Source organism: Euprymna scolopes, chromosome 6 (genome assembly GCF_053919585.1).
Source record: "Euprymna scolopes isolate OS-2025 chromosome 6, ASM5391958v1, whole genome shotgun sequence".
Taxonomy (NCBI): domain Eukaryota; kingdom Metazoa; phylum Mollusca; class Cephalopoda; order Sepiida; family Sepiolidae; genus Euprymna; species Euprymna scolopes.
The window spans coordinates 82,348,690-82,370,055 of NC_136487.1; the positions used below are offsets into that span (position 1 = coordinate 82,348,690).

Below are 21,366 nucleotides of genomic sequence, written 5' to 3' on the forward strand. Positions count from 1 at the left end.
AAAGTTAATGGTGTTTTTAATTAGGTCATCAGAAATGATTATTTACATATGAACAATTAAATTAATGATGTAATTAATTAGCCTTTATCTTCGATTGGTCTTTGGTCATTGATAAGCTGTTACTTGTTTTTTTTTTTTTTTTTTTTTTTTTTTTTTTTTTTTTATTATTATATTCTATGATTTTAAAATATTTTTACTGGATTTCCCCATATTAAAAGCCGGTGTTGTGTCTACTTATGGGGAAGCAAGTAAATAGAAACTAAAACGTGTTTAAATTCAACCTCTCCGGTTGATGACCTTAGACCCGGTTACTGGCATTACATAACTCTGGTTTTAGTCATTCTCTTGATAGAACGAGAAGGTTATATGAAAGTCATTTGTTCTTTTATAAAAAAAAAAAAATAAATAAATACTCAATTTTAGATTCAATGAGACTTCAAAAAAAAAAAAAAAAAAATACAAACCAACTGAACTTTCTTAAAAAATAAAAAAAATCCATTTAGTAATCGAAGTTTAAATTTCTGGAAGTTCTTATAAATAAAATAAATTTAATACACATTTAAATATCCAATATATATTTAAAAAAAAAAAAAACTGTCATTATTATACGAATAAACAAATGCAGTCTTAATCATAAATTTGCAGATTTAGAACTTGCGTAAGCCGTCTTTCACCATCGGAAAATTCACAAAATACAAAAGATATCAGCAGTGTACCTTACCGTAAATTTTCAAATAGAAAACGGTTAGCATTAGCTGCATACTAATGTAACCTTTGGAGAAATTCATAGCCCTCCCACAGTATTGATCTTGATATCATATCCTTCCATAACCATATATATAATTAAACAAGTTCAAATGTAGTGATAAAAAGAACTTAAAAGTGCTCAATACAAGGTAGAGCTTTATAAATATGCATTCTATAAGCATTTAAAAAGGCTTAAACAAATCAATTCACGTTTCGGTGCTCAATGTACTTCGTCGGGACAACAAACTCACAATGGACGATGACCTTGTAATCCAGATGAAGAACACTGAGTATCAAAACATAAATTGACTTGTGTAGACAATTTTAAATATGCTTATATATATATATATATATATATATATATATATATATATATATATAATACATACATACATATACACACGCACACTAACAGTCACCCCTGGTCTTGCATTATATTAAATGAGTATACCTATGCCCAGCCTTAACATAGTTAGCTGAGATACATACATTTTGACTCTTAAACTGACCTCTTTTTTTATGTTTACAAGTATTTATAACAATGATTTAAAAACTGGAAAAGTTCTCAAAGGATTCAAATAATTTTACCATTTCTTTCAAAATTAGTTATTGAGGTCTTCAGAATTTGTCTTGAAGCGAAATTTTCAACAATCACTTTTGCTGGAACATTCCACACAAAACAGCCCGACTGACGCTTTTTTTTTTTTCTTTTAATTAAATTACTCCCTTAAGAATGCAAACGAACATAAGGACAAAAAACAAAATAAAATAAAACAATTCTTTGTAGAGGAAGGTGAAGTAAAGGGGTTTGATAGAATTGGTGGATGAGAGAAGGGATTGTTTCATACATCATCAATATAACGGACGGTGGGAGGAAAAGAAAAGGAGGGCAGGGCAGGGACGGGGGTCATGTTGAATCACACTGAAAACGTTTCGAAATAACACATGAATCAAGTTTAAATCAAATGAAAAGAATGAAAACAAAAACACGTTATGACTCATGTCTCAATTTAAACAGCAGAAATTAAAAAAAAATTTTTTTTTTTAATAAAAATAAAAAATTAAGAGTAAAATATTTGAATTGAAAATATTATTACAAGTCTTGAGAAAAGCATTATATAATTCAAGAACATTTACTTTTTTATTCAGGGTTCTTAAGGCGTGTTAATACCTAAGAAATCAAATTTTAATCCATGCCAATTTACAAAAGTATGAATAAGAGTCAGCCTGACTCCAAATGATATAATTATTAATTTAAGTCTGTATTTATAAAATGGAGGTGAAAAGAGCACATTCCGGAAGTGTGCATTCTTTTGTTGAGGGCAAGGAGCAGAAACTCCTCTTTATCAAGACAGATGTAATAGTGGGGGGAAACTCCATAATTATTAATGTGTAACTAAACCACTCCTTCTCGTCACTTCATTGCCTGTTGCCAGGATATAATCATTTTTCAGTTTTAAAATTTGTCTGTTGAATACATGGATATTTTTAAATATGCTTTCCAAAAAGAGTATTTAAGATAAAACAAATTTAACTTTACATCATAACTAAAATCTTACTACTTAAATTTTGATGAGCATTATAAAAACAATTATTTACACTATGACCATCACTAACAACCAACTATTTAAATTATGACTATTATCAAAAACCAGCTATTTAAACTATGACTATTATCAAAAACCAGCTATTTAAATTATGACTATTATCAAAGACCAGCTATTTAAACTATGACTATTATCAAAGACTAACTATTTAAACTATGACTATTATCAAAAACCAACTATTTAAACAATGACCATTATCAAAAACCAACTATTTAAACTATGACCATTATCAAAACCCACGATTTAAACTAGTAGCATTATCAAAAACCAACGATTCAAACTATGACTATTATCAACCACTAACTATTTAAACTATGACCGTTATCAAAAACCAACTATTTAAACTATGACTATTATCAAAAACCAACTATTTAAACGATGACTATTATCAAAAACTAACTATTTAAATTATGACCGTTATCAAAAACCAACTATTTAAACAATGACCATCACTAAAACTAACTATTTAAACTATGACCATCACTAAAACCAACTATTTAAACTATGACCATCACTAAAACAAACTATTTAAACTATGACCATCACTAAAACCAACTATTTAAACTATGACCATCACTAAAACAAACTATTTAAACTATGACCATCACTAAAACAAACTATTTAAACTATGACCATCACTAAAACCTACTATTTAAACTATGACCATCACTAAAACTAACTATTTAAACTATGACCATCACTAAAACTATTTAAACTATGACCATCACTAAAACCAACTATTTAAACTATGACCATCACTAAAACCAACTATTTAAACTATGACCATCACTAAAACAAACTATTTAAACTATGACCATCACTAAAACAAACTATTTAAACTATGACCATCACTAAAACAAACTATTTAAACTATGACCATCACTAAAACCTACTATTTAAACTATGACCATCACTAAAACTAACTATTTAAACTATGACCATCACTAAAACTATTTAAACTATGACCATCACTAAAACCAACTATTTAAACTATGACCATCACTAAAACCAACTATTTAAACTATGACCATCACTAAAACCAACTATTTAAACTATGACCATCACTAAAACCAACTATTTAAACTATGACCATCACTAAAACCAACTATTTAAACTATGACCATCACTAAAACCAACTATTTAAACTATGACCATCACTAAAACTATTTAAACTATGACCATCACTAAAACCTACTATTTAAACTATGACCATCACTAAAACTAACTATTTAAACTATGACCATCACTAAAACTATTTAAACTATGACCATCACTAAAACCAACTATTTAAACTATGACCATCACTAAAACCAACTATTTAAACTATGACCATCACTAAAACCAACTATTTAAACTATGACCATCACTAAAACCAACTATTTAAACTATGACCATCACTAAAACCAACTATTTAAACTATGACCATCACTAAAACCAACTATTTAAACTATGACCATCACTAAAACTAACTATTTAAACTATGACCATCACTAAAACCCACTATTTAAAGTATGACCATCACTAAAACAAACTATTTAAACTATGACCATTATCAAAAACCAACTGTTTGTTTTTTTATATTCGTGGTCCTTGACTTAACGTAACACGAGGTCATCTTATTTACTCATTCAATTCACTAAACGTTTTATACAAAGGTGTTATAGATGAATCATTCATAATTTATTCAAGAGGTGCCATTCATCAAAATTGAATTTAGAGCATAAATTTGTCTTGCTCTACTTCATTCACTAACAATGTTGAAATTAAAAACAAAAATGCTTTTAAATCATTATACTTATATTTGTATGTGTGTGTGTGTGTGTGTTTACAATAATTACCGTTAACCTTTTTAATTTTAAATTAGTCACACGTTTAGCACGTGATCACGTTCCACATGTGGCATCTCATCACGTGCATACTTAAAAAAAAAAAAAAACTCACATTGCCACACAGTTTAACTAACTCAGAAGATATAAACAAGACAAATAATCCACTTGAAGATGATTAAATTGAATTAACCAAAAGTGCTTGCGAATAAGGCGACATAAAATCTACAACAATTGGACAAAAATACTCAATGGACCATCTAAAACATTGGAAAAAGCAAAATTAAAAAATACTTATCAATTAGAAGTATTTCTTGTTGTTCAATAACGTTTGTCTTAATGAAAATATGCTGCCAAAATACACACACACATTATATATATATATATATATATATATATATATATATATATACACACACACACACTAACAGGCCGCCCGGCGTTGTCTGGTCATAAAATATGCATAAATATTATATTTTAATTCATATAGAAACTGAGATATGTGCATGCAAATATTGTTTTTTTCTACAAAGTTCACTTCTTTTAAGTAAAAAAATGAAAAAAATACTCGGGCTGAGATTGAAACCAAAACCTAAAAACAGTGAGTCAAATACATTAACCATTCAGCCGGCTTGACACGACCTTTAGAAAGTGTTTTCAAAACTTGTTTTTAACATAATGAATCTGTCATGTGAACCATTAAGGCATGCGTATTCATGGAACAGTTAAGAAACAGATAAAAATCCGACGACCCTCACATACTAATTATTCAATTTTGACCCCGTTTTTCAGGATCAAAACTGATTAAAAAGTTTTCCACGTGTCTGAATATTCTATATACCAAATTTCAAGTCTGCAGATCAAATATCTGTTGAGTATAAAGGTTGAGAAGTATCCTCTCACACACACATTCTCACTTTCATATATATACTAGCAGAGAGACCCGACGCTGCCCGGGATTGATTGATGATCAACGAATACTTCACACTCCTATATTTTCATTGTCATCAAAATCTGTAAAATCACCCAGGAGGAAACTTCACGTGTCTACATGCAGTAACTTAGTCACAAAATATGTTATTCTACATTACACTCTAGAGAACCTGCTGTTTCTTTTATAAAATTATTTTATATAAACTTCTTCCCAGTTAACGGAAATTAAAAAAACATTAAGAAATTTATGTGCGGGGTTTGAACCTACAGACCCCATCATGCAAAAAAGAACAAAAAAAAAAAAACATGTAAATTTTCAAGTCTTATAAAATTCTTTCCAGTTAATGAAAAAAAATAAAGAAAATATATTCAGCCGTTTCGAAGTGTATATGGAACAAACTCACACAGAGACAAAGTTGCATTTATATAATTGTAGATTATATATATATATATATATATATATATATATTGAAAGTAATAATAAGAAGACTCGGAAACAATGAAATGACTAATATATTAACAATATTAACAGAAATACAGACATTAGTTGACTGGGAACTCCGCTCAACTGAAGGACAAGTAATGGTTATCGTACTTGACTAAATGTCTTTATTTTTTGGTTTCGATCTCAGCACATGTATTTTTTCCCCCCTTTACAGGAAATGAACTGAAAGAACATAATACTCATATATATATATATATATATATATATATATATATATATATATAGTAGTAAGTTATAAAAATATATATAGCTTTTAAGCTACACAGAATATTCTGCGTTTCATTCTTGTGAAAATTCGTCAGGCTTATGCAAAGTGTTATGGTTACCTCGTATTTTTATATATGTACATGCTATTGAATTTTTAGTTAGCGAATCAACTTCATAGTTTCAACCGTGCACATCCTAATCAGCCAATAGGCAGGCACTTTCAGGACAAAGGTTAGGTTCATCCCTTCCTTTGTAGATGTTTTTCATGGGAAGAGTAGATATCTAAGTAAGCTGAGCTATTTTCAACCTAGGTGTAATTAAATATTTAAAAAAAAACAAACAAAAAAAAAAACAACGACGACATTAGATATGTGATTTTTTTTCTATAATTCAGATATTATTTTAGTTTATTGTTTGGAACTCAAAGAAAGCAGACGTTCACCGATAGTCAAATGGAAAATAGTAAGACAAGCAAGCACACGTAGGGACCTAGACGATCCATGTAGATTATGCCTGAACGAAAAATTTGCTATCCTATACCTTAAAGAACCCCAACATCTATTAAACTGTAGGAGAGAAATAGTGAACAACTATGTGCACAGGATAAACTTTACTCTAGGATAGCGATACAAAATAATTTTAAAATTGACAATAGAAAATAAATAAAATAGAAAATAAACATACATATACATAAATAATTATATATATATATATATATATATATATATATATATATATATATATATATGTATGTATATATATATAAACCAAAATAATATCTGAATTATAGAAAAAAAAATTATATCTAACATATAATCATATCAGCGTTGTTTTTTTGTTTTTGTTTTTTTTTTAAATATCTAACTACACCTGGGTTGAAAATAGATCAGCTTATTAGATATCTACTCTTCCCATGAAAAACACCCACAAAGGAAGGGGTGAACCTAAGGCCAACTGTACCTTTGTCCTGAAAGTACCCGCCCATTGGCTGATTAGGATGGGCGTGATGGAAACTAGGAAGCTGATTAGCTAACTAAAAATTCAATAGCATGTGCATATATAAAAACACGCAGTAACCACAACTCTTTTCCTGACGAATTCTCATGCAAATGAAACGCAGAATATTCTGTGTAGCTTAATTGCCATATATATTTTAATAACTTACTACCTAGCTCTACCTATGTATTGAGCACTGTTGAAGTTAATACTGAAAATTTACACATAAAATTATATTTTTGTATATTAATTTATGTGATTAAATGAAGTAGTCATATGTATATATATATATACACACACATAAATATGCATATATATATATATATACATACACACACACATACATACACTCACACGCATGTGTGTTTTGTTATATATATATATATATATCCTCATACAAACGGTATATATTTTATGGATATATTTTCAAGTCATCGATTAAAAGGAAGTACAATTTTTAGAACTTCCAAGCCTGAGTCACCAATCAGGTTGGCCTAATCTAAAATATGGGCACAAAAGAACTGCATAGAATGTACGATATAAACTTAATAGCAACACCAGTTTAGCTTATTCACTTTTTGTTTTCTCTAAAAAGGAGTTTGGCAGAAGCTTAGCTATTTAAGACATTACTCATTCGGAACAAAGAATAACAACATTGTTATTTGTTAGAAGATTTCGTTCCGAAACGACAACCAAAAAAAGAAAGCAGAAGATAAAAACAGCAATTGTAAATCCATATTAAACCTGCGTTGAACTCAAGCAGAAAATAATTATATGGAATAAAAAAAAAATAACAGAAGTTCTTGAGTTACGTCCATAATCTGTACGTTTAGTGATGGAAATAATTTTTCATGTTTAAGCATGACAGATTTGCAAGTATACAATTACAAACTTGAATGTGACGGATCAACAATTAAACCTGTGCATTAAGCAATTCAAACAAAGTATGAAATATCAAATAATGATCGTTCAAGCTAAGTATGAGAGACTAAAGAAAAAGGCCATCCAAGTTAAGTATAAACGACCAAAAACAAATGATCGTTCAATATAAGTATAACAGAACAAAGTAAATGATCATTAAATCTAAGTATAACAGACCAAAAAAAAATTATCATTAAAGTTATGACAGAGCAAAGGAAATGATCGTTTAAGCAAAGCATGGCAAACCAAAAAAAAAACATTGTTAAAGCTAAGTATGATAGACTAAAAAAATAATCATTAAAGTTATGAAGGAAATGATCGTTAAAGTTATAATAAGCCAAAGAAAATGATTGTTTAAGCCAAGTATAACAGACCAAAGAAAATGATTGTCCAAGCTTACAGACCAAAGAAAATGATAATTAAAGCAAAATATGACAGACCAAAGAAAATGATCATAAATGCAAAATATGACAGACCAAAGAAAATGATCATAAATGCAAAATATGACAGACCAAAGAAAATGATCATAAATGCAAAATATGACAGACCAAAGAAAATGATCATTAAAGCTAAATATGACAGACCAAAGAAAATGATCATTAAAGCTAAATATGACAGACCAAAGAAAATGATCATTAAAGCTAAATATGACATACCAAAAAAAAATGATCATTAAACTAAGTATAACAAACCAAAGAAAATGATCGTTAAAGTTATGACAGACCAAAGAAAATGAGCATTAAACTAATTATAACAGACCAAAGAAAATGATCGTTAAGCTAAGTATGACAGACCTAAGAAAATGATCATTAAAGCTAAGTATGACAGACCAAAGAAAATGATCATTAAAGCAAAATATGACAGACCAAAGAATCTGATCGTTTAAGCTAAGTAGGACAGACAAAAGAAAATGATCGTTTAAGCTAAGTATGACAGATCAAAGGAAATTATCATTAAACTAAGTATAAAAAATAAAAAAAATGATCATTAAACTAATGACAGACCAAAGAGAATTATCATTAAACTAAGTATAACAGACCAAAGAAAATGATCGTTTTAGCTAAGCATGGCAGACCAAAAAGAATGATTGTTAAAGCTAAATATGAAGGACCAAAGAAAATGATCATTAAAGCTAAGTATGACAGACCAAAGAAAATGATCGTTAAAGCTAAGTATGAGAGACCAAAGAAATGATCATTAAAGCTAAGTATAAAAGACCAAAGAAAATTATCGTTAAAACTAAGTATGAAAGACCAAAGAAAATGATCATTAAAGCCGAGTTTGACAGACCAAAAACAATTGTTAAAGCTAAGTATGACAGACCAAAAACAATTGCTAAAGCTAAGTATGACAGACCAAAAACAATTGCTAAAGCTAAGTATGACAGACCAAAAACAATTGTTAAAGCTAAGTATGACAGAGCAAAAACAATCGTTAAAGCTAAGTATGACAGACCAAAAACAATCGTTAAAGCTAAGTATGACAGACCAAAAACAATTGTTAAAGCTAAGTATGACAGACCAAAAACAATCGTTAAAGCTAAGTTTGACAGATCAAAAACAATTGCTAAAGCTAAGTATGACAGACCAAAAACAATTGTTAAAGCTAAGTATGACAGACCAAAGAAAATGATCATTAAAACTAAGTATGACAGACCAAAGAAAACGATCATTAAAGCTAAGTATGACAGACCAAAGAAAATGATCATTTAAGCTAAGTATGACAGACCAAAGAAAATGATCGTTCAAGGTAAGTGTGACAGATCCAAGAAAATGATATCAACGATATGACAGATCAAGAAAATTAAAGCTAAGGATGGCAGATGAAATGAAATGCTATTTCAAATTTAAGAACTGACTAAAGGAAATGCGATTTCAAAATCTGACAGACCAAAGAAAAGCTAGTTCAAAGTAAGTATAACTGACTAAAGAAAATGCTATTCAAAAACTATAACAAATTAATGACAATTCTGTTTCAAAGTTAAATGTGATAGACGAACAAAAATAAAAAGCTTTTTTAATTTTATTTGTAGTAAAGCGATGATGTTATTTTAAACTTTAGCAAGACTGACTGACATATAAAGCCACTGATAGGAATGCAAGGATATTTCCAAAAACTAAGACATAGCAAGCACAAATCTTTATGAAATCTGAACTGCATTCGGGCGGAAGTTAATTGTATATATGTGTGTGTGTGTGTGTGTGTGTGTATGTGTGTGTGCATAAGTATATATAACTGTGTGCTGTTTGTGGGAAAGAACTCCAGCAAAGTGCTCAACTATGAAAAAAAAATTTAAATATAGGAGCATAATATTTATTTTTGTTAATTTACAGACGATCAGAAAAACAATGGTATCGCAGATTTCAAATATGATATGGGGGGGGGGCAGTTTATTGTCGAGAAATATTGGATTCACTTTTTTTCCAGATGAACAGATGTAAGACAAATGCTGAAGAGAGTTCAATATTTATTGACCATAAACTGGTCCTCCTGTATTGGATTTGAAACTGGTGATACCAATGTTTCCTGACTTCTGTAAAATTTTATATTTGTATGTATATATGCCACTTGGCATATATACATACATAGTTGTAAAATACACATAAACAGTTCACTTTTTGTAAAAAAAAAAAAAAAAAAGCAATACTCGAGCTGAGATCGAAATCAAAACCCAAAGACAGCGAGTTAAATGCGATAACCATTAGGCCACCTTGCCACGATCGTTAAAATGTGTTTTCAAATCTACTCATTCTTAACATACGGAAGCTGTCATCTGAACGATTCGCATATGCGTTGTTGTGAAACTTGACAAACCGATAAAAATCTGACGAACTCCCAAGTACACATTTTCAATTTTGACTCCTTAGCTGCCCCTTGTTCCAGGTTAAAACTGATTAAAAAGTTTTTCACATGTCTGAATACACTATATATCAAATTTAAAGTCTAGAGATGAAAAATTCGTTGAGTATATAGGTTGAAAACTGTCCTCACACACACACACATTCTTACTTTTATATATCTCAGAAGCTCTCAGTATTAATGCTGGAGTCCCTCAGGGGTCCATCCTAGGCCCAAACTTTCTTCCTGATCTACATCAATGATCTTCCAGACCACATCCTTACATCATTCATAGACATTTATGCTGACGACACTACCATCTATGATAGCACTTCAAAGACCGTAAACGACCAAGTTCTCTTTGACTCTCTCTCCTCTGAGCACATGGTACAATGGGGAAAAAAGTTGCTGGTTATTTTTAATGCATCTAAAACCAAGCTTCTATCTTTACATCATCAACGTTCTGATACCCATCTGCCATCAATTGAAATGAATGGCTCTCGTCTTTGGGAGGCTTCATGTTTTGACAAGCTTCTGGGCTTGACCTTTACTCCCTATCTGAAATGGAACACATATATCAAATCCCAAGGTCGCTGGAAAAATGGTGGGATCCTTCTACCGCTCCAGTAGGTATCTCACTCCTGATACAATTCTCTACCTATATAAAAAGCCAGGTACGTCCAACGATGGAGTACTATTGCCACATCTGGGCAGGAGCTGCTAGAAGCAGCTTATCCTATCTTGACAGAGTTCAAAATAGACTTCGTAGCTTAGTGGGGGATGCCCTTTTCTCTTCCCTACAACCTCTTTCCCACAGAAGAGATATTGCGAGCCTGTCCCTGCTTTATCGTTATTTTCATGGCAGGTGCTCATCTGAACTTCAATCTATGGTCCCCTCTCACCAAACTTTCACAAAAAACACTCATCTGGTCACAACCACTATCAACAGTTTCCCATGCTCTTTATTTGTACCTAAACCTAAATGTAGATTCCATGAACTTAGAACTGCACGCCTGTGGAATTCTCTTCCGTTTGCCTGCTTTCCAGCTGACTACAATCTGATTGTCTTCAAGTCCAACGTAAACAAGTTCTTGATGAACCGTCCCCCTAAGTAATCCAATTTACAAAATTCCCACTACTTATGTTTACTATGCTATAATCAAAATGACTAATGTATACCCATTAACCCTTATCCTCGAGTGGCCTCCGGGCCTTGATAAGTGTTGATTCCTGTGTAAAAAAAAAAATATATATATATATTGAGAGAGAGAGAGAGAGAGAGAGAGAGAGAGAGAGAGAGAGAGAAAGAGGTTATGTATTTATCTCGGGGGGGGGGATTATATATTTTTTATTAATATGGATTTTAGGGTTGTGCACGTGTTTTTGTATTTGCTTTTATAACTCACAAATTCATATTGGTAGTTTAAACATAATAAAAGTAATGAATACAAATGGAATTTTTTTTTTCTTCTTTTTGTTCAACATTTCAAGTAATAATAAAATCACATTCTCTAAATTATGAACAATTTTTTTGACTGTGAAATCAGATTCAAAGCAAAACTATGTTTTATTACTTATTTACTAGATCAGCGAGATACAAAAATTTACGACTTGACAAACTCTGTCATTTTTCATGCTTATTCCTAACAAGCAATGTGGTAGTGAGTCACGGTCTGCACATCCACAAAGGCATGTAAAGCTACAAGACTGCATAATCATTCAGGAACATCTGCTCTCCCTAGATCACCAAAATTAAGCAATGTTAAGTCTGGCTAGTTCCAGGTGGGTAACCATTTAAAAATACCAACTGTGGGACGGTGGTGACATCTCTCTACCAAAAAAAACAATGTAAAAACTAATATCGTCAGAATCATCTCCCTTGACCAGGATATACAGGGTGGCCAATAAGTCACCAGGAGATTTTTAACTTGAACAGATTCTTTATTTTTTATGGTACCTTAGTTGAATTTTTACATAATACTAGCAGGGTGACCTTAAATTGCTCGGAATTGAATGATGATTAACAAATGTTTCACACTCCCATATTTTTATTGCCATCAAAATCGGTGGAATCACCCATTTTTCAATCAAATCTATTGATTGTCTGCTCTAGTCGGTGAACAATCACAATGCACCAAGAAGAAGCTCACATGCCTCTTGCATTGACTTATATATATTGTAGTCTACATTACACTGTAGAGGACCTACTGTTGATTTTATAAAATTATTTTTATATATAACGGCTTGAATTAAAGTTGAAATTACAAAAGTATCATGCTTCAATTGTGCTCTAAAGAGAAAAATTAATTTCAAACGCACCCATGCTATATCAAAGAACCTACTGCTAATTTTATATGCCTGGTCTTATTGCTTGTGCGGTCATAATAGCTTGAATTTAATTTTAAAATGAAAAAGTCAAGTATCCTGCTTTAATTGTGCTTTGAATAGAGATGTCCATTTCAAATGCGCCTCAGTCATATCAAAGAACCTACTGTTCATTTTATATATCAAGCCTTTCAGCTTGTGTAGTAATAAAACTTCTCAAATGCACTTGCGATGTTAGGCTGTGTAAGGTAGTTACTCAAAATCATCTCTTACTTCTTTCATCAGATTATTTTGATTATAGATACATATCAAAAACATTACAATAGAAAACCTATCTAAGAACACTGCCGGGCACATAAAGTACCTTTCTGTGAAATTTCATAAAAATCGGCCCAGCTATTTCTGAGTCCATAGGGAACACACGCACATGCAGACAAAGTTACTTTTATATAAAAATATATATATATAGCGAAAACGATGATGATTGGTTTGCAAAAAAAAAAAAAAAAAAAAAAAAATTAAAGAATTTTATTATGAAAAACAACATCTTTTAAATAGTTTCCATTTTCAGCTTCACAGATTTATGCCCTTTGAAAAACATTATCCATGATGGACTGCAGGATGGTGTACTTCTGCTCAAAAGTAAACATTCATAACATTAAGTCGCTTAATTTTATAACTTTTCATATTCATCTCGCCGTAGCTGAGACTAACAATACTGGAGAGATAGATAACGACTATGGCTGGAGTGCTAAATGTTATGGTTTTGATTTTAGCAGATGGTACCCAAGTCATATTTTTTATAACTTTTGAAATCATGACTGTATATTGGATAAAAATCAATAGAGAATTGGTTCTATTATAATAAGAAATCTGCATAAATTAAGATATAATATTTATGCATATTTTATGACCTGGCAGCCCCAAGCAGCCTACAAATATATATATATATATATATATATATATATATATATATATATATATATATATATATATATATATATAGCTACAAACATTTATCTCAGTATCTAGCAATTAACAAGTTACTACTGGGATCAAATTTTTTTTTTTTTTTTTTTTCATCCTTGTGACCTTGAATTTATACAACATCAACATAGCTACGACTACGACAGCACATTTGTTGGTTGGTTGTTTTGTTTTACAGCATTTCAGGTCATTTAATGTTAAATCCGGTCGTTTTGATAAAAGTTCTTATGTTTTAACTTCTTTATATCTTCAAACATTCATTTGTGATGTTTGGTTTGATTTTTCTTTTACTGTATATCAACTCTTCGGGTTATTTAATGTAGAATTTAGTAATTTTGAAAAAAAGATTTTATTCTTTAAGATTTTTATAGCTTCAAATATTTATTTATGGTGTTTGCTTGGATTATTTTGTAAAAACAAAAAAAAAATCGTTTTTGTTCTTGAATTTACAGAACATGATTTTGCAAAGAGAAAAGAAAAAAAACCAATAGCACCAATGTTTGGTGCAGTTTTGGTCAGTAAACCAGTATCTTCAGACAGCCCAAACCAAAGTGGACCTGAGAGAAATGGTAACTAAAGAGCAACTCCACGGTCCCTAAATGGGTCCCTCACCACTAGATATCTTTTAAGGTCATACCCAGGACCTAATCTAGGGAAAAACTTTAGAAGAGCATAAAGCAAGTCACAATCAACGTAGCAATCATAATTTTTCTTGTGACCCTCAAAAAGTGTACAATAATAATTTCTTAATTTCACAAGATGATTAAATAATTAAAACCAATTACTGTGTTGCTTTGTTTTTCCAACCCATATTGTAGATTTTGGAGTGTAGTTGGAAGAGAGGGGGGAAGGTCATGAGTCCTATGCCAGCTCTCATAATGATAGTGTCGACTTTTAACGGCTAAAATTCCAAAGCTAAAACAGAATGTGAGAGAGTGTGTAATGAAAAAAGTAGTAAAGAAAAAAAAAAATTTTTAAGTATTCTACCTCGTCCAAATACGTCCTGTAATAATTGGTATTTTGTTCGCGGAGGGCGTCTGTATTCCTCTTTTTTAACGTGTTCCACTGCTGTTTCATCATTGAATATCGACGACATCTAGCCAAAGAAAAAAAAATGTAACAAATAGAAGATGAAATTAATATGTAAAATGCAAAGTATATGTAACACAATAACAACAAATTAGTTTTAGATTGAATTGACAGGAAGTAATTTTCAAAAAACCATGACATTTCATTTTTATTTATTTTTTAATGCCTTGGTCATCATCACTTATGCTGCAGTAAACAAAATAAAAATGCAGGACAAAGAATTTTTGCATATGGCAAAACGGAGGTTATTAAAGGCTGCATTTCAAAGCGGAAACTCTACAGACTACCCAGACAGAGAATTAAACATTTTAGCAGCAAAAACAAAATGGCTAACGGAAACAGGTTCATGTAAGTAAACTATGTCCATAGAAGATCTTCTTTCGTCTGACATTCACTGGAAGAGCGTGGTCGGAATATAATGGACAAGGAAACATTAGATGAAAGAATATCAGATTAGAAACAAAGTTCCCATACAACTATTTTCTATATTTATATAAAACGAGGCATTTATATATGTTTTTATAGTTGTATGTATTGGATTCACTCTTAAACTATGAGGGGGCGTTCCAAAAGTAATGCCTCCAACTTTTTTATTCCATCCAAATGGATCAGAGGGGATTGCAATTTGCCTTGTTATGATGACTGAACTTATGCATTCATGACCTGTTGCAGATATTGACGGTGTGAGACTCTAAAAAAGCAACCCCTGTCATGGATGTGTGTCAGAAGCAGAGATGTGTCATTGAATTTCTGGCAAAAGTGCATTGAAAATGATGGTGACTAAGTAGAAAAATAAATTCTGAATCAAAAAAGGTATTACTCCCGTCTTCGTAGCTCTTCAACATTTTGAGTAAAAAAAAAACAAACATAGGAGACTTTACTTTTGAAACGACCCTCATAATTAATCAATCATTAAATTAAACACAGCTGCTAGGCGTAAGCATGGGTAATGTGGGTTATATTTAGTATAATCTAATTTTATGCAAAAGGAATAAAGTAGCGATGCCCTTCATAAAGACTCAAATATTTCTGATTTTGTGAAATTTTAACAATTGGTATAAGGCATCAATTAATAATTATTCCACGAAGTTCAGTTTTTCTTATTGGAGTATTTTGAAAATTCATATATTTCAGATTTGCATTAAATTTGATAGTTATTAGAAAACAATTAAGCAAGATTCTTTTGAATTTGACTTCCTTCCTAAGACCTCTTAAGTTGAAGTTTTAAATCAGAGAAATTTTCTTGAATCAAAATCATTTAATGGATTTTAATTAAAATTCGAATAAGAATTCTGGTTATGTATCATTATATTTTGATTTTAATCTTTGTAAGGAGACATAAAAGTGGTGCAAAACTGTTCTCCTGTGGAAAATAATTTAACCAGTTCTGGGGCAGGCAATTCTAGCATCGATGTGTAAACATCGACGTACAAAATCAAAATGCATAAACGTGTTTGTACACGTCGTCTACGCATACACTATCCTGAATAAAAACAAATAATTATATTTTGGACCAATCAGAAAACTTTCTGAATTTATTTTAAATGGTGTTTCTGAGAGCCACCTAAATTCTTTAAAAGGACAGATTTTTATCCAATGAACCAGTCGAACTGCGGATCGGTGTCACCAGGTGCCCTACTATGTGCGCTCATCTCTGCAACATTTCCTTCCATTTACGCACACAATCATTAACGAACACACAGACACACACAACTCATCACATTATCATCTGTCAGTCTATATAAACTTTATTCATTCAAATATTCCAATCTTTTTCACTGAACTCTAATTATAATATGAAATCAAAAGAACACTGACTCTTAAAAACAACTTTCAATGAATTATAATTTATTTAATTGAGCAAAGCTTTGAATACGATTTTCCAGTCTCTTGAAACTCACAGCTCTTAATAAATCGACACAGACTTTCTCTAATGTCTCAGCTAATGCAACCACCCATTTTTTTTATTCTAAAAATATTCATGAACATTCTATGTTTTCCTATCGCTGTAAGCCTTCCATTTTAAACATATATAAGTTTTGTTTTGTGACTATATGCCTTCTTAACTCATTATTTTGTTTTGTTTACCCCATGCCTCTCGTTTTTATCACATTTAAGTATAAAAACCTGCAAATCATTTTCACTGAAAATATTTCTATGAATCCAGCTCATCCCAAAAATATTTCCCTTACAAAACACCCGAAAGCTAAAATCTCCAAAACCAGCATGAAAACATTCCTAAAATCTAATGACCGCCTCTCCATATAGTCTAGTATGTGGTAATTAAAACTGTGGATCTTCCTGTCTTGTTTATCTCTGTGCACATTGAATGATGTCACAAAGTGATGACGCCAGGCACTGCAATCAGTTGGGTTGCTAAGCTATGATGTAAATGTTGAAGCAATGAAAGGATGGCTTCATCTATTAAAACAGAGAACACAGAAGACCTGTGATTTAAAAAGACTCACAGTGTGTGCATATACAGTAGAACTCCGGGATACGGCATTAATCCATTCCGGGGATGAGATTGTAAGATGAAATCGCCGTACGGCGGGGCCTAAGCAAAATTTTATACAGTACATATCAAAAATTAGTAACAAAATACAGTACAGTATATAATACACGTGTATATAATCAAATAACATTATAAATAACACCGTAAGGCGAGGCAAATACTATAACCAGGGGCTGGAAAAACATCGTATTGCACATGATAACCTGGAAAAAAAATAATGTATCCTGGGGTCACCATACCCTGAGGTTCTACTGTGCATATATATATCAGAAGTAAACATTCCAAACTAAAGATTCATTAACATCACACTCATGTTATTTTATTAGTAGTATAATTCGTCTTACACGGGTTTCGTTGAATAGTGGAAATTCATCAGACAACTCATCAGAGACTGGTTTATGTTCCTCAGAAAAAAGACACAGTTGGAGGTATTTTTTTTTCTATGGATTAAAAAGGATAAAAACTTGGTGGAAGGAAATAGAAATGCTTAAAATTCATAAGGGTAAAGATGTACTTGTTATATAATTTGTTAGAACCGTTCTGGGGTAAAAAACAAAAAAAAACTTTTGGAATTCAGGAACCACAAGGAGAAATTCATTTATTTATCGCAATATTTGAATTCTGAATAATCTAAGCCATACTTTTGAGTTTACATATTTAGGTTAGAAAAATTAAAGGTAATAAATTATTCATAAAATATAGATGTTATAAAATATTAGGGACGAAGTAGGGAAGAAAGACAAACAAAAGAACAGATTTCGTTTAACACTAGTTTGACCTTGACCTTGGCACACACATCGCCTCTGTAAACAATAAGAGTGTGTTTTTTATATATTTACACAACTTTAATTCAATTTGATTGATTGATATTTTTATTTAAAAAAATAAAAAGGAATTATATTATTCATTTGCACTTATATATTAGTAAAACTTAATTTTCAGATGGATTTTCATAACCAAGAGCACGTTTATATATTTAAAATTTTTAAATTTTCAAGCAGATTTTTGCAAATTGATATTTTTATAAAAATGATTCTTTAAAAAAATACTAGCCACAGAAAGAAACCATGGTAATCTAAGACTTAAACAATCACTGCTAATAAAAAAAAGTTAAACCCAAAATAAAGAACAGATTACTCAGAGAAGACAGATAATAAAAATAATTTTTTAAAAATTATGAAAGAATCCTGGGGTATTCATACTATAAAAAAGGAGGGGAAGTACAATGATTAGAAAAAATTTCTATAATACAAATATATATATATATATATATATATATATATATATATAATGTTTGGAGGTACAGAATTTATAAATACATTTGAAACTAAGCAAAAATCTCTCAAGAGCCCTTTCGGCCATCAATAGCATTGAAATAATATGACAAAAAAAAAAAAGAGCAATAGGGGATCTTTTCTAAATTAACGGTGCCAAAAAAGATGATTAAAATCAATAATTTAATTTAATAAAGTGTGTAAAAAGTGATTAAAATAACACCACAAGGGGAAGAAAAAAAAATGGGGAGGTGGTCAAAGTTCCCCAAACAGATTTAACGCTTTTAACAATTCCTTCTGCTGGCACAAAGAAGGTTTACGAATTGCGATAGACAGATTCTAAAATTTTTAAATGATTTTTAGAATCCGCTCTATGAAGTATCTCAAACCACTCTATTTTATACCGATTGGCACAGCAAGGATTCTCAACCAGATGTTAGTCAATAGCGGAGTCTAAAACTGTAGAGGAAGGGAGACTCACAGATCCTGCTCTACCCTGTCTAATCTTGGATGGAACATGTTGGTTTATATAAGTCTACAAATGCAAGGAACTCCGACTGACATAACCAGCATCACACTGGCATTTAAATTGATAAATAATGTTACTATTTTGGATGTAAGGCAAACGATTCTTGCAAAAAAAAAAAAAAAAGAAAAGCAGGTCTAGTAGTATATACCAAATGCAAGGAAACAGTAAAAACAATCTATTATACATATAAAAGTGAACGTGTGTGTGTGTGTGTACGTTTTCCTACGCAATAACTCTGTTAATTTTCAGTCTACAGACTCGAAATTTGATATACAGGATACTGAGATTTGGGAAAATCTTTGCAATCCGTTTTTGGCCAGAAATTTGGCTGTTAAGGGGTCAAAATTCAACGATTTGACCTTTGAGAACTCTACCAAACTCCTCCGACAATTTTGCGTCTAAACACTTGAAATTTTAGATATAGGTTCCTTGGACATGGGTCTAACTTAACTTGATTTGAGCCCAAAACAATAAATGTTAAGGGGTCATAATAGGGGTCAAAGTTTTAAAAAAATGACCTCTCCGGTCTCTACCAAATTACTCAGACAATTTCTGGTCTAAACATTTGAAATTTTACATAAAGGGTATTCAGAGATAGGGCAAGCTTTTTAATCGGTTTGGGTCGAAAATTTTTAGTTACCAATATATAAATGCATGTATGTATGTATGTTTGCATGTCTGCCTACAACTTTCCACAGAGGGGATAGATTTTTACAAGATCAGTATTGTTTTTAAGTTCGACCTTTTAGACGACAAATATCGAAACATTGGCTAAAAACATTAATTTCTTCACCCTAAACTGGGCACTTTTCTACAGAGAGGTCGCTTTTTCACTGATATTTTTGAAAATCATCCTCTCCTTTCGATTGTCTAGCCTTAATTTAAACATAAGTCACTTCCGGTTTGGCGGTGGTTGTAACAGCAAAGACGTGAGGTTTTTTATCCCGTTTTTTTTTCCTCCTTTGCAGTACGGGTTCAAGCCTGCCTTCCACTTTTTTTTTTTTTTTTTTGCTCAACGGACACATCTAAACACCAGGGCAATGCCGGGCTGAAAAGTTAATAATAATTCTAGCAATCTGTTTACTTAATTTTGTACCATTATCCCCCTATCCACGGTAATTTTAAGTAAACAGGGCATTTTAAAAGGACAAATATTTTAGAGAATTTAAAAACAGCAACCTTTTTATTTATACGATCATTAATAAGGTCTTCAGAGTAATCATTACTAATGAAAATGTCCCTGATCTTACCAGTTCGGTGTCCAATTTAACAGATGAACAAATCATGAGGGCGTTATGCACCAACATATTAATTAAGTCGATTTTACGTGATTTGGGTAAAAAAGAAGACCAGTTCACACACAGGCCAGTAAAAGTCGGCTTCCTGTAAATTGGTAGTGAAAAAGCCACCTCTTGAACTTTCAACAAGAAAATCCAAGAAGGGAAGAGTGTTGTCTTTCTCATATTCCATAGTGAACTGCAGGGCCCCATGAGGGGAATTCAACTTATTAAAAAATGTTGACACTTCATTTTGCGATGAAAACATCGCAAAAGTATGGTCAACATATCTGACATACGTCGTGGGTTGAGTTCCTGAACTGAAACGAATGGATCCATAATAACCAACGAAAATATCATATATATATATATATATATATATATATATATGTGTGTGTGTGTGTGTGTGTCATGTCATATGCTACTGGTACCATGTAACCCAGTACTACCTGCCTCATGATCAGGTCACCAGCGACTAAACTGGTTCCCCCACCAGACTTGTCTGGTGAGGAGGGTGGCTAGTCTCTCTGAAGGAATAAACACAAGACCTTCCAAAGGGCGAATGAACCCGTGTGTGTTTGTGTGTATGTATGAGTGTGTTGGGGTGGAGAGGGCTCTCGTAAGCCGTGGTGAAAGCAACCTTTCTAGGAGAAGCAAATCTCTGATTTAAAAAACCATAAAGCGGGAGACCAGTACCCGCATTAAGCTGATCTGCAGTTTAACTTGTTGCTGGCTATCTTGCTCTTGCTTGTTGCTGGATCTCAACATTTTGAACCTAGAGAGAGACTTA

At 31.4% G+C, this 21,366-nt stretch overlaps 1 protein-coding gene across 2 annotated transcripts in view; it reads right to left on the bottom strand.

Moving 5' to 3' along the window:
* The window catches only part of LOC145277733 (palmitoyltransferase ZDHHC3-like), a 257,972-nt gene that overhangs the window by 6,215 nt on the left and 230,391 nt on the right, over positions 1-21,366 (bottom strand). For both annotated transcript variants that reach the window (XM_080129438.1, XM_080129437.1), the window contains one exon: positions 14,880-14,988. In XM_080129438.1, coding sequence (XP_079985564.1) covers positions 14,880-14,988 — 109 coding nt within the window. The remainder of the gene's footprint in view (positions 1-14,879; positions 14,989-21,366) is intronic.